Here is a 15,000-nt window from a genome sequence, read left to right on the forward strand (position 1 = left end):
AGTAGTATTGTTCTTCTAGCAGTAGTATTGTTCATCTAGCAGTAGTATTGTTCCTCTAGCAGTAGTATTGTAGTATTGTTCCTCTAGCAGTAGTATTGTTCTTCTAGCAGTAGCATTGTTCTTCTAGCAGTAGTATTGTTCCTCTAGCAGTAGTATTGTTCATCTAGCAGTAGTATTGTTCTTCTAGCAGTAGTATTGTTCCTCTAGCAGTAGTATTGTTCTTCTAGCAGTAGTATTGTTCTTCTAGCAGTAGTATTGTTCCTCTAGCAGTAGTATTGTTCTTCTAGCAGTAGGATTGTTCTTCTAGCAGTAGTATTGTTCCTCTAGCAGTAGTATTGTTCTTCTAGCAGTAGTATTGTTCCTCTAGCAGTAGTATTGTTCTTCTAGCAGCAGTATTGTTTCTTCTAGCAGTAGTATTGTTCTTCTAGCAGTAGTATTGTTCCTCTAGCAGTAGTATTGTTCTTCTAGCAGTAGTATTGTTCCTCTAGCAGTAGTATTGTTCTTCTAGCAGCAGTATTGTTTCATCTAGCAGTAGTATTGTTCTTCTAGCAGTAGTATTGTTCCTCTAGCAGTAGTATTTTTCTTCTAGCAGTAGTATTGTTCCTCTAGCAGTAGTATTGTTCATCAAGCAGTAGTATTGTTCTTCTAGCAGTAGTATTGTTCCTCTAGCAGTAGTATTGTTCTTCTAGCAGTAGTATTGTTCTTCTAGCAGTAGTATTGTTTCTTCTAGCAGTAGTATTGTTCCTCTAGCAGTAGTATTTTTCTTCTAGCAGTAGTATTGTTCCTCTAGCAGTAGTATTTTTCTTCTAGCAGTAGTATTGTTCTTCTAGCAGTAGTATTGTTCTTCTAGCAGTAGTATTGTTCCTCTAGCAGTAGTATTGTTCCTCTAGCAGTAGTATTTTTCTTCTAGCAGTAGTATTGTTCTTCTAGCAGTAGTATTGTTCATCTAGCAGTAGTAGTGATGCACCGATGTGAAAATTGTGGCCGATACCGATAACCGATATTAATATTGCTGTTCTGGCCGATACCGATATTTACCGATGTCGATATCTCTGTATAGAAAACACTTTTTTATGATAATCAAATAAAGAGCTATTTTCCAAAACGCATAATTTTTTTTACTTTTGTAACTTATTTTCAGAAATGACTGATATTTTGAAACTATTTAAGGCCAAAACATGTAAAAAGAAGAAAAAAAAGATAAAAAAAAAAAAAAAAAATTTAAAACAGTTTTTTTTTTTTTTTTTTTTTTAATATCGGTCCTATCTTGATATCGGACCGATACCGATGTGTAAAAAAACGGCCATATCGGCCGATATTATATCGGCGGCCGATATATCGTGCATCACTAAGCAGTAGTATTGTTCATCTGGCAGTAGTATTGTTCTAGCAGTAGTATTGTTCTTCTAGCAGTAGTATTGTTCATCTAGCAGTAGTATTGTTCATCAAGCAGTAGTATTGTTCTTTTGGCAGTAGTATTGTTCCTCTAGCAGTAGTATTGTTCCTCTAGCAGTAGTATTGTTCTTCTGGCAGTAGTATTGTTCCTCTAGCAGTAGTATTGTTCCTCTAGCAGTAGTATTGTTCTTCTGGCAGTAGTATTGTTCTTCTAGCAGTAGTATTGTTCCTCTAGCAGTAGTATTGTTCCTCTAGCAGTAGTATTGTTCTTCTAGCAGTAGTATTGTTCCTCTAGCAGTAGTATTGTTCCTCTAGCAGTAGTATTGTTCTTCTGGCAGTAGTATTGTTCTTCTAGCAGTAGTATTGTTCATCTAGCAGTAGTATTGTTCTTCTGTCAGTAGTATTGTTCTTCTAGCAGTAGTATTGTTCCTCTAGCAGTAGTATTGTTCCTCTAGCAGTAGTATTGTTCCTCTAGCAGTAGTATTGTTCATCTGGCAGTAGTATTGTTCTTCTAGCAGTAGTATTGTTCCTCTAGCAGTAGCATTGTTCATCTGGCAGTAGTATTGTTCCTCTAGCAGTAGTATTTTTCTTCTAGCAGTAGTATTGTTCTTCTAGCAGTAGTATTGTTCATCTAGCAGTAGTATTGTTCATCTGGCAGTAGTATTGTTCTTCTAGCAGTAGTATTGTTCATCTAGCAGTAGTATTGTTCCTCTAGCAGTAGTATTGTAGTATTGTTCCTCTAGCAGTAGTATTGTTCTTCTAGCAGTAGCATTGTTCTTCTAGCAGTAGTATTGTTCCTCTAGCAGTAGTATTGTTCATCTAGCAGTAGTATTGTTCTTCTAGCAGTAGTATTGTTCCTCTAGCAGTAGTATTTTTCTTCTAGCAGTAGTATTGTTCCTCTAGCAGTAGTATTGTTCATCAAGCAGTAGTATTGTTCTTCTAGCAGTAGTATTGTTCCTCTAGCAGTAGTATTGTTTATCAAGCAGTAGTATTGTTCTTCTAGCAGTAGTATTGTTTCTTCTAGCAGTAGTATTGTTCCTCTAGCAGTAGTATTTTTCTTCTAGCAGTAGTATTGTTCCTCTAGCAGTAGTATTTTTCTTCTAGCAGTAGTATTGTTCTTCTAGCAGTAGTATTGTTCTTCTAGCAGTAGTATTGTTCCTCTAGCAGTAGTATTGTTCCTCTAGCAGTAGTATTTTTCTTCTAGCAGTAGTATTGTTCCTCTAGCAGTAGTATTGTTCCTCTAGCAGTAGTATTTTTCTTCTAGCAGTAGTATTGTTCTTCTAGCAGTAGTATTGTTCATCTAGCAGTAGTATTGTTCATCTGGCAGTAGTATTGTTCTAGCAGTAGTATTGTTCTTCTAGCAGTAGTATTGTTCATCTAGCAGTAGTATTGTTCATCAAGCAGTAGTATTGTTCTTTTGGCAGTAGTATTGTTCCTCTAGCAGTAGTATTGTTCCTCTAGCAGTAGTATTGTTCTTCTGGCAGTAGTATTGTTCCTCTAGCAGTAGTATTGTTCCTCTAGCAGTAGTATTGTTCTTCTGGCAGTAGTATTGTTCTTCTAGCAGTAGTAGTGTTCCTCTAGCAGTAGTATTGTTCCTCTAGCAGTAGTATTGTTCATCTAGCAGTAGTATTGTTCTTCTAGCAGTAGTATTGTTCCTCTAGCAGTAGTATTTTTCTTCTAGCAGTAGTATTGTTCTTCTAGCAGTAGTATTGTTCATCAAGCAGTAGTATTGTTCTTCTAGCAGTAGTATTGTTCCTCTAGCAGTAGTATTGTTCTTCTAGCAGTAGTATTGTTCCTCTAGCAGTAGTATTGTTCATCTGGCAGTAGTATTGTTCTTCTAGCAGTAGTATTGTTCCTCTAGCAGTAGCATTGTTCATCTGGCAGTAGTATTGTTCCTCTAGCAGTAGTATTTTTCTTCTAGCAGTAGTATTGTTCTTCTAGCAGTAGTATTGTTCATCTAGCAGTAGTATTGTTCATCTGGCAGTAGTATTGTTCTTCTAGCAGTAGTATTGTTCATCTAGCAGTAGTATTGTTCCTCTAGCAGTAGTATTGTAGTATTGTTCCTCTAGCAGTAGTATTGTTCTTCTAGCAGTAGCATTGTTCTTCTAGCAGTAGTATTGTTCCTCTAGCAGTAGTATTGTTCATCTAGCAGTAGTATTGTTCTTCTAGCAGTAGTATTGTTCCTCTAGCAGTAGTATTTTTCTTCTAGCAGTAGTATTGTTCCTCTAGCAGTAGTATTGTTCATCAAGCAGTAGTATTGTTCTTCTAGCAGTAGTATTGTTCCTCTAGCAGTAGTATTGTTCTTCTAGCAGTAGTATTGTTCTTCTAGCAGTAGTATTGTTTCTTCTAGCAGTAGTATTGTTCCTCTAGCAGTAGTATTTTTCTTCTAGCAGTAGTATTGTTCCTCTAGCAGTAGTATTTTTCTTCTAGCAGTAGTATTGTTCTTCTAGCAGTAGTATTGTTCTTCTAGCAGTAGTATTGTTCCTCTAGCAGTAGTATTGTTCCTCTAGCAGTAGTATTTTTCTTCTAGCAGTAGTATTGTTCTTCTAGCAGTAGTATTGTTCATCTAGCAGTAGTATTGTTCATCTGGCAGTAGTATTGTTCTAGCAGTAGTATTGTTCTTCTAGCAGTAGTATTGTTCATCTAGCAGTAGTATTGTTCATCAAGCAGTAGTATTGTTCTTTTGGCAGTAGTATTGTTCCTCTAGCAGTAGTATTGTTCCTCTAGCAGTATTATTGTTCTTCTGGCAGTAGTATTGTTCCTCTAGCAGTAGTATTGTTCCTCTAGCAGTAGTATTGTTCTTCTGGCAGTCGTATTGTTCTTCTAGCAGTAGTAGTGTTCCTCTAGCAGTAGTATTGTTCCTCTAGCAGTAGTATTGTTCATCTAGCAGTAGTATTGTTCTTCTAGCAGTAGTATTGTTCCTCTAGCAGTAGTATTTTTCTTCTAGCAGTAGTATTGTTCCTCTAGCAGTAGTATTGTTCATCAAGCAGTAGTATTGTTCTTCTAGCAGTAGTATTGTTCCTCTAGCAGTAGTATTGTTCTTCTAGCAGTAGTATTGTTCTTCTAGCAGTAGTATTGTTTCTTCTAGCAGTAGTATTGTTCCTCTAGCAGTAGTATTTTTCTTCTAGCAGTAGTATTGTTCCTCTAGCAGTAGTATTTTTCTTCTAGCAGTAGTATTGTTCTTCTAGCAGTAGTATTGTTCTTCTAGCAGTAGTATTGTTCCTCTAGCAGTAGTATTGTTCCTCTAGCAGTAGTATTTTTCTTCTAGCAGTTGTATTGTTCTTCTAGCAGTAGTATTGTTCATCTAGCAGTAGTATTGTTCATCTGGCAGTAGTATTGTTCTAGCAGTAGTATTGTTCTTCTAGCAATAGTATTGTTCATCTAGCAGTAGTATTGTTCATCAAGCAGTAGTATTGTTCTTTTGGCAGTAGTATTGTTCCTCTAGCAGTAGTATTGTTCTTCTGGCAGTAGTATTGTTCCTCTAGCAGTAGTATTGTTCCTCTAGCAGTAGTATTGTTCTTCTGGCAGTAGTATTGTTCTTCTAGCAGTAGTAGTGTTCCTCTAGCAGTAGTATTGTTCCTCTAGCAGTAGCATTGTTCTTCTAGCCGTAGTATTGTTCATCTAGCAGTAGTATTGTTCTTCTGTCAGTAGTATTGTTCTTCTAGCAGTAGTATTGTTCCTCTAGCAGTAGTATTGTTCCTCTAGCAGTAGTATTGTTCATCTGGCAGTAGTATTGTTCTTCTAGCAGTAGTATTGTTCCTCTAGCACTAGTATTGTTCATCTGGCAGTAGTATTGTTCTTCTAGCAGTAGTATTGTTCTTCTAGCAGTAGTATTGTTCATCTAGCAGTAGTATTGTTCTTCTGTCAGTAGTATTGTTCTTCTAGCAGTAGTATTGTTCCTCTAGCAGTAGTATTGTTCCTCTAGCAGTAGTATTGTTCATCTGGCAGTAGTATTGTTCTTCTAGCAGTAGTATTGTTCCTCTAGCAGTAGTATTGTTCATCTGGCAGTAGTATTGTTCTTCTAGCAGTAGTATTGTTCCTCTAGCAGTAGTATTGTTCCTCTAGCAGTAGTATTGTTCCTCTAGCAGTAGTATTGTTCATCTGGCAGTAGTATTGTTCTTCTAGCAGTAGTATTGTTCCTCTAGCACTAGTATTGTTCATCTGGCAGTAGTATTGTTCTTCTAGCAGTAGTATTGTTCTTCTAGCAGTAGTATTGTTTCTTCTAGCAGTAGTATTGTTCCTCTAGCAGTAGTATTGTTCTTCTAGCAGTAGTATTGTTTCTCTAGCAGTAGTATTGTTCCTCTAGCAGTAGTATTGTTCATCTGGCAGTAGTATTGTTCTTCTAGCAGTAGTATTGTTCCTCTAGCAGTAGTATTGTTCATCTGGCAGTAGTATTGTTCTTCTAGCAGTAGTATTGTTCCTCTAGCAGTAGTATTGTTCCTCTAGCAGTAGTATTGTTCATCTAGCAGTAGTATTGTTCATCTAGCAGTAGTATTGTTCTTCTAGCAGTAGTATTGTTCCTCTAGCAGTAGTATTGTTCCTCTAGCAGTAGTATTGTTCTTCTGGCAGTAGTATTGTTCCTCTAGCAGTAGTATAATGTGTGTGTATATGTGTGTGTTACAGGAGTTTATAATGTGTGTATATGTGTGTGTTATAATGTGTGTATATGTGTGTGTGTGTGTGTGTGTGTGTGTTAGAGGAGTTCATAATGTGTGTTGTAGAGGAATATAACGGATCAATGAATGTACTTAGTCAAATATAGACTTGGTTAAACACAGGTTTATTATCATATTATATAGCTGGATGACTCCGAGTGGATACTGGCCGGGCGTACCCACAGAGAGCTTGCGATACACAAAGTTGAACACATTATATACCCGAGAGAGAGTTGGGGGGGGGGGGGGGGGGGGGGGGCATTGTTTTGGGTTCCGGGGGAGGAGCACGTCTGTGAGGGGAGGGGAGGGGAGGGGGGGGGGGGGGGGTTGTATCAGGTGAGAGACAACGCTGGGAGATTGGGGGGAGGGGACAATTATTCTACAATATGTATGTGTATATGCATGTGTTATTATAATGTGTGTACTGTACATGTGTGTGTGTTACAGGAGTTCGCCACGCTGACCAAGGAGCTGAATGTGTGTATATGTGTGTGTTATAATGTGTGTACTGTACATGTGTGTGTGTTACAGGAGTTCGCCACGCTGACCAAAGAGCTGAATGTGTGTATATGTGTGTGTTATAATGTGTGTACTGTACATGTGTGTGTGTTACAGGAGTTCGCCACGCTGACCAAGGAGCTGAATGTGTGTCGAGAGCAGCTCCTGGAGAAAGAGGAGGAGATCTCTGAGCTGAAGGCCGAGAGGAACAACACCAGGGTACGTCTTGTGTGTGTCCGTGTGGGGAGCGGTTGTGTGTGTGTGTTAAGGCTGTCCCCGAAGCCTGTTTTTGGGATTCGAACGTCGTCAGGGTTTTTTCGAACGGACGGTCAAACCTTCGTTTTTAATTTAAAAAATTTCAATTTAAAATATATATATATATTTATTAAAATAAAAAAATAAAAAATTTATATCCTCAAACTAAATCCTCAATTTGAATAAAGTGATTAATCTGATTAAATTAGTATTTTTTTCTTTTATTAAATCAACTTTCCAGCCCCAGACCCAGCCCAGGGAGAAGCCCCAGCCCAACTAAATCAATAAAATCAACTTTTTTTAATGAATATAACTCATCAGTTTTAATACTATAATATTAGTGTAGCCTAATCTTTATCTGCAACTGTGAAGAAAAACCCCATTGGTTTAAACAGAATGAATAGGGGGGAAAAAAGATTTTTATATTTTTTATTAAAAAAAAAAAAATCGAATGTTGATTTAGAATTCGAATGCCAACGTAACGATCGTTCGATCGTTCGTTACGTTGGCATTCGAATTCTAAATCAACATTAGATTTTTTTTTTATAAAAAATAAAAAAATCTGCAAGGTTCGAACGTTTGGGCTCAGCCCTAGTGTGTGTCTGTATGTGTGTGTGTGTGTGTGTCTGCATGTGTACTCTAATATTTATATTCTTGTATGAGTGGCCCACAAGCTTATTGCTTATTCCCAGAGGAAGAGTACGCCCGAGTGCTTCCGCGTTTTCCCTGATTGGCTGCGACACGCCCCGCGGCAGGCGCGGCAGCCGCAGAGCGGAGCGGCAGAGCTTGCGGCAGAGCTTGCGGCATTATGTAGCCGTAATCCCTGATGATTTTCATTCGACACTTAGCTCAAATGGCAGCACTGCGGTCCTGCGGTCCGTTGGTGACAAGTTTGAATCCCTTCAATTTTTTTTTTTTTTTTTAACATGCATTCTTTCGCCGGTTAAGTTTAGGCATTAAGGTTAAGGTTAGGCATTGTTTCGGAGTTGGTTAAGGTTAGAAGGGTTAAGTTTAGGCGCTGTTAAGGAGCTGGTTAAGGTTAGAGTTTGTCTTAGAGAATGGCAATAGACAGCCTATTTCCGCGCTGCAGCTCTCTCGCGCTGCCGTGGTCACATGGGCGTCATGGCCAATCAGAGAAAACGCGGAAGCACGCGACGTACTCTTCCGCTGGGAATAAGCTACACGCGGCCCACAAGCGTGGAAAGATGAGTTACAGCAGATCTGTAAAAAATTAGGACATTTCGGCCCATCCTGTCTTTAAAATCGTCTTCTTTTGGTGTCCATCATACGAAGCTGTTCAGCTTATATAACATCCAGCCAGTGATAGGTCCTTTGCTGTCTCTTGAGGTAGAGTGATAGGTGCTTCACTGTCTCTTGGTGTAGAGTGATAGGTGCTTCGCTGTCCCTTGAGGTAGAGTGATAGGTGTTTTGCTGTCCCTTGAGGTAGAGTGATAGGTGATTCACTGTCTCTTGATGTAGAGTGATAGGTGCTTCACTGTCTCTTGATGTAGAGTGATATGTGCTTCACTGTCTCTTGTTGTAGAGTGATAGGTGCTGCACTGTCTCTTGGTGTAGAGTGATAGGTGCTTCACTGTCTCTTGATGTAGAGTGATAGGTGCTTCACTGTCTCTTGATGTAGAGTGATAGGTGCTTCACTGTCTCTTGTTGTAGAGTGATAGGTGCTTCACTGTCTCTTGATGTAGAGTGATAGGTGCTTTACTGTCTCTTGATGTAGAGTGATAGGTGCTTCACTGTCTCTTGATGTAGAGTGATAGGTGCTTCACTGTCTCTTGATGTAGAGTGATAGGTGCTTTACTGTCTCTTGATGTAGAGTGATAGGTGCTTTGCTGTCTCTTGTTGTAGAGTGATAGGTGCTTTACTGTCTCTTGTTGTAGAGTGATAGGTGCTTCACTGTCTCTTGGTGTAGAGTGATAGGTGCTTTACTGTCTCTTGATGTAGAGTGATATGTGCTTTACTGTCTCTTGATGTAGAGTGATAGGTGCTTTACTGTCTCTTGATGTAGAGTGATAGGTGCTTTGCTGTCTCTTGTTGTAGAGTGATAGGTGCTTTACTGTCTATTGTTGTAGAGTGATAGGTGCTTCACTGTCTCTTGATGTAGAGTGATATGTGCTTTACTGTCTCTTGATGTAGAGTGATAGGTGCTTTACTGTCTCTTGATGTAGAGTGATAGGTGCTTTGCTGTCTCTTGTTGTAGAGTGATAGGTGCTTTACTGTCTATTGATGTAGAGTGATAGGTGCTTCACTGTCTCTTGATGTAGAGTGATAGGTGCTTTACTGTCTCTTGGTGTAGAGTGATAGGTGCTTCACTGTCTCTTGATGTAGAGTGATAGGTGCTTCACTGTCTCTTGTTGTAGAGTGATAGGTGCTTCACTGTCTCTTGGTGTAGAGTGATAGGTGCTTCACTGTCTCTTGTTGTAGAGTGATAGGTGCTTCACTGTCTCTTGTTGTAGAGTGATAGGTGCTTCACTGTCTCTTGATGTAGAGTGATAGGTGCTTCACTGTCTCTTGATGTAGAGTGATAGGTGCTTCACTGTCTCTTGATGTAGAGTGATAGGTGCTTTACTGTCTCTTGATGTAGAGTGATAGGTGCTTCACTGTCTCTTGATGTAGAGTGATAGGTGCTTTACTGTCTCTTAGTGTAGAGTGATAGGTGATTCACTGTCTCTTGATGTAGAGTGATAGGTGCTTCACTGTCTCTTGATGTAGAGTGATAGGTGCTTCACTGTCTCTTGTTGTAGAGTGATAGGTGCTTTACTGTATATTGATGTAGAGTGATAGGTGCTTCACTGTCTCTTGTTGTAGAGTGATAGGTGCTTCACTGTCTCTTGTTGTAGAGTGATAGGTGCTTCACTGTCTCTTGTTGTAGAGTGATAGGTGCTTCACTGTCTCTTGTTGTAGAGTGATAGGTGCTTCACTGTCTCTTGATGTAGAGTGATAGGTGCTTCACTGTCTCTTGATGTAGAGTGATAGGTGCTTTACTGTCTCTTGTTGTAGAGTGATAGGTGCTTCACTGTCTCTTGTTGTAGAGTGATAGGTGCTTTACTGTCTCTTGTTGTAGAGTGATAGGTGCTTCACTGTCTCTCTTGTTGTAGAGTGATAGGTGCTTCACTGTCTCTTGTTGTAGAGTGATAGGTGCTTCACTGTCTCTTGATGTAGAGTGATAGGTGCTTCACTGTCTCTTGATGTAGAGTGATAGGTGCTTCACTGTCTCTTGATGTAGAGTGATAGGTGCTTCACTGTCTCTTGATGTAGAGTGATAGGTGCTTCACTGTCTCTTGGTGTAGAGTGATAGGTGCTTCACTGTCTCTTGATGTAGAGTGATAGGTGCTTCACTGTCTCTTGGTGTAGAGTGATAGGTGCTTCACTGTCTCTTGGTGTAGAGTGATAGGTGCTTCACTGTCTCTTGGTGTAGAGTGATAGGTGCTTCACTGTCTCTTGGTGTAGAGTGATAGGTGCTTCACTGTCTCTTGTTGTAGAGTGATAGGTGCTTCACTGTCTCTTGGTGTAGAGTGATAGGTGCTTCACTGTCTCTTGTTGTAGAGTGATAGGTGCTTCACTGTCTCTTGGTGTAGAGTGATAGGTGCTTTACTGTCTCTTGATGTAGAGTGATAGGTGCTTTACTGTCTCTTGTTGTAGAGTGATAGGTGCTTTACTGTCTCTTGATGTAGAGTGATAGGTGCTTTACTGTCTCTTGATGTAGAGTGATAGGTGCTTTACTGTCTCTTGTTGTAGAGTGATAGGTGCTTCACTGTCTCTTGATGTAGAGTCCCAGGTCTGTCTCTTGATGTAGAGTCCCAGGTCTGTCTCTTGGTGTAGAGTCCCAGGTCCTGTCTCTTGGTGTAGAGTCCCAGGTCCTGTCTCTTGGTGTAGAGTCCCAGGTCCTGTCTCTTGGTGTAGAGTCCCAGGTCTGTCTCTTAGAGTCCCAGGTCTGTCTCTTGTTGTAGAGTCCCAGGTCTGTCTCTTGGTGTAGAGTCCCAGGTCTGTCTCTTGGTGTAGTCCCAGGTCTGTCTCTTAGAGTCCCAGGTCTGTCTCTTAGAGTCCCAGGTCTGTCTCTTAGAGTCCCAGGTCCACTCAGGGTCCACCTCACAGAGGACAGGAAGGAGGTGCTCCATGCTCTGGGCTTCTACAGTCGCATGTAACCCCATCTCTTTAAAATGAGTGTGTGTGTGTGTGTGTGTGTGTGTGTGTGTGTGTGTGTGTGTGTGTGTGTGTGTGTGTGTGTGTGTGTGTGTGTGTGTGTGTGTGTGTGTGTGTGTGTGTGTGTGTGTGTGTGTGTGTGTGTGTGTGTGTGTGTGTGTGTGTGTGTGTGTGTGTGTGTGTGTGTGTGTGTGTGTGTGTGTAGCTGCTCCTGGAGCACCTGGAGTGCCTGGTGTCTCGTCACGAGCGCTCCCTGAGGATGACGGTGGTGAAGAGACAAGCCCCGCCCCCCTCGGGCGTCTCCAGCGAGGTGGAGGTTCTCAAGGCCCTCAAGTCCCTGTTCGAGCACCACAAGGCCCTGGACGAGAAGGTACACACACACACACACACACACACACACACACACACACACACACACACACACACACACACACACACACACACACACACACACACACACACACACACACACACACACACACACACACACACACAACACACACACACACACACACACACACACCACAAAGCCATCAATGAGAAGGTATAAACACAGATACACACACAGACACTACACAGTTCTGGATGAGAAAGTATACACACAGATACACACACAGACACCACACACAGTCCTGGATGAGAAAGTATACACACAGATACACACACAGACACTACACAGTTCTGGATGAGAAAGTATACACACAGATACACACACACACACACACACACACCACAAAGCCATCAATGAGAAGGTATAAACACAGATACACACACAGACACCACACACAGTCCTGGATGAGAAAGTATACACACAGATACACACACAGACACCACACACACTGTAAGAAAAAAAGCTGCAAGAAAACGGTAAATGTCTGGCATCAATGGTTTCCAAATACTTACTGTCTACAGTAAAATCAAATACATTTACAGATTACAACCTTTATTTAATGGTTACTATTTTGATAAAAGGTAATTTACTGTATTTTTATGGCATTTACACTTAAAGTAGAGAAACAAAAGTAATTGTAAAATAATACAGTGAATATCCTGTGAATTTTAAATGTGTATACAGTGCACGCCATGAGGATCCTCCCACTGCTAGCGTTAGAGACACATTGAGGAAACTGCACCGGTGGTGTTTGGAACTGAATTGTCTGCATTACTGCCACTTAGTGTAAAGAATGATGGGGATCGGTAACCTCATTACAGCCTGATGAAGCCTGATGATGTCAACACCTCGTTGTTCTCCCCCTTATCTTACTGCTAACCTCTCCCCTCTCTCTCTCTCTCTCTCTCTCTCTCTCTCTCTCTCTCTCTCTCTCTCTCTCTCTCTCTCTCTCTCTCTCTCTCTCTCTCTCTCTCTCTCTCTCTCTCTCTCTCTCAATTCAATTCAATTAAATTCAAATAGGCTTTATTGGCATGAAATATTAACATACTTATTGCCAAAGCAAGTTCAACATACAAACAATAACATATATATTAACACTTTGAGCGCCACGCCGGGTTTTCCTTTTTACCGGCTGAATGCCACCATCGGCGCCAATGTTAACGTTAATATCGCCTAATCTATGTTTTAAATTATGGCTATGTGTCTAATCTGCCCATCACATTATCAAAGACTATTTTCCAGTCAGTGCTGTCAAGGCAGATTGTTTTTTTATCGCGGCATTTCCGTTTCAGAGCATTTAGAAAAGCACCCGTTTTCAGATAAAAAAACAGCTCATTCTGGAGCATTCTATGAAAATCGCCTTTTACTGGAATATTCCACAACGTTGATATTCGTCGGCCTTTTTATGAATAGTTTTCAAATAAACGCTAGATGATCAATATTATACGTGCACGCAAGCACATTCGAGCCGCGCGCGGATAATCGCCCCGTTGATTTCCTCATGGACTTTTACAGTGAAACCGAAAGAAGACATTTCACAAAACAGCTTATAACTTCATCAAACTTACTCTGATTATCCTAACACTGATAACATAGAGTCCTTACCTGACATCAGATGGTATCAAACTGGTATATTCCAATTCCTGATCACCATTCGAAAAAATCGATACGTGTATGGATCCAACGCGATACAGTAGAACTCCATGATCAGCGGGGATCTGAGGTTCCAGAATGAACTGTGGTAACCCCGGCTGGATCAGTGGACTGGAAAATGTGGAGTACCGGATTTTTTTCCATTCCTTTCATTTTCATTGAGTCCATTCCAAAATCACTTATGTCATCTGGGAGACGACAGGGGGCGCTTTTTTCCACAATGATCGCCGGCGCAGCTCGGCTATACTCGGGTAGGCTCGAGTGATGCAATATGATTTCAGGTCGCTAAAAAAAGAAGAAAAAAAAAATTCTGAGAAATCTCGTGAGTGGCTTTCAACCACCTATAAAAAACACGAGATATCTCGTGAGTGGCACGGAAAGAGTTAAGCAATAAAATACCATAATATTAGTAATAACAGTAAAGACAATCAACAGAAACATATTCAATTACAAAATAATCATTCGATCGGGTAGTCATTTTACAAGTGTAACCACTCAGATACATGTATTTACAAAGCTTGTTCTCTTATTGTGTGACAAACATCTACATATTTTGCAGCTAGTGCTGTACATTGACTTTTCTCCCCACATCAGGTCAGGGAGATGGATAAACTGTGGATCAATTTTATTTATTTTATCAAAGAAAACTTCTCTTAGATCCTTATATTTCTCACAGTATAGTAGGAAGTGAGGTTCTGTCTCAACATCACCCTGATGGCAAAATGAACACAGCCTGGCCTCTCTGGGCAGCCAGTTCTGCCTGTGACGGCCTGTTTCTATGGCTAGGCTATGTCCACTCAGTCTGTACCGTGTCAATGTCTTTCTTAATTTTATATCATTCACAGTGGTCAGGTATTCTGCCACCGTGTACTCTCTGTTTAGGGTCAAATAGAATTCTAATTTACTTTGAGATTTGGTTGATTTGTTCCAATATTCTATATAATTGTCTTTTTGTTTTGAGATTATTTGGTTGGGCCAGATTGCTTGGTGTCTGTCCTGAGGCCCTGGTGTTTGTGGGCAGAGATTTCTGACTAGCTGGCAGAGGGGACTCTTATCTGGGTTCATCTTTTGGCTCTGAAGGGCTTTGTAGTGGTAGGAGTGGGGGTCACTTGATTGGAGGTGTGTATACAATTTGATGGCTCGCTTTTGAATTTTAATTATTAGAGGGTATTGGCCAAGTTCTGCCGTGCATGCATTATTGGCAGTGTGTCTGTGAACCATAAGTAGGTTTTTGCACAATTCTGCATGCAGTACTTCTAATGGATGTTTTTTCCCATTTTGGGAAGTCTTGGTTAGTTAGTGGACCCCACACTTCACTGCCATATAATATTATTGGATTTATATTACAGAATTAAGGATTTTGAGCCAGGTCCTAATTGGGATGTCAATTGGAATTTTCCTTTTGATGGCATAAAAAGCCCTTCTTCCTTTATCTCCACTCTTGAATATTGGGGTTATGAGTCCTTCATTCCAAACATCAGGAAAATAGCCAAACATTTTTGTCAAATTGAATAATTAAAAAATAGCCAGTTGGAATTTTTCAGAGCTGTGTTTAATCATTTCATTCAATATGCCATCTGTACCACAGGCCATTCTAGCTTTAAGGCACTGGAGTTTTGATTTCAGCTCTTGTTCAGTGATTGGGAAGTCAAATGGGCTTTATTTACATGGGAAACATGCGTTTACATTGCCAAAGCCAAACAAAACAAAACAATCAAACAGAGGAAACAAAAGAAATCAGTACATTATAGAAGGAATTTCTTGTATGGTTGACAGTCTTTATGGTGGTTGTATTCTGTTTCTTGCCTCTGTCTCTCTCTGTCTCTCTCTATCTGTCTCTCTGTCTGTCTCTCTCTATATATCTCTCTCTATATATATCTCTGTCTCTGTCTCTCTCTGTCTCTCTCTCTCTCTCTCTCTGTCTCTCTCTGTCTCTCTCTCTGTTTCTCTCTGTCTCTCTCTATCTCTCTGTCTCTCTCTCTCTTTCTCTCTCTC

At 40.3% G+C, this 15,000-nt stretch overlaps 1 protein-coding gene across 1 annotated transcript in view; it reads left to right on the top strand.

Moving 5' to 3' along the window:
• The window catches only part of LOC311230746 (liprin-alpha-2-like), a gene marked incomplete at both ends in the record, with an annotated part of 40,140 nt that overhangs the window by 2,537 nt on the left and 22,603 nt on the right, over positions 1 to 15,000 (top strand). The window contains 2 exons of the mRNA XM_084317105.1: positions 6,666 to 6,767; positions 11,167 to 11,331. Coding sequence (XP_084173231.1) covers positions 6,666 to 6,767; positions 11,167 to 11,331 — 267 coding nt within the window. The remainder of the gene's footprint in view (positions 1 to 6,665; positions 6,768 to 11,166; positions 11,332 to 15,000) is intronic.

Source organism: Notolepis coatsorum (genome assembly GCF_963971535.1).
Source record: "Notolepis coatsorum genome assembly, chromosome: 6".
In the NCBI taxonomy this organism is placed as follows: Eukaryota; Metazoa; Chordata; class Actinopteri; order Aulopiformes; family Paralepididae; genus Notolepis; species Notolepis coatsorum.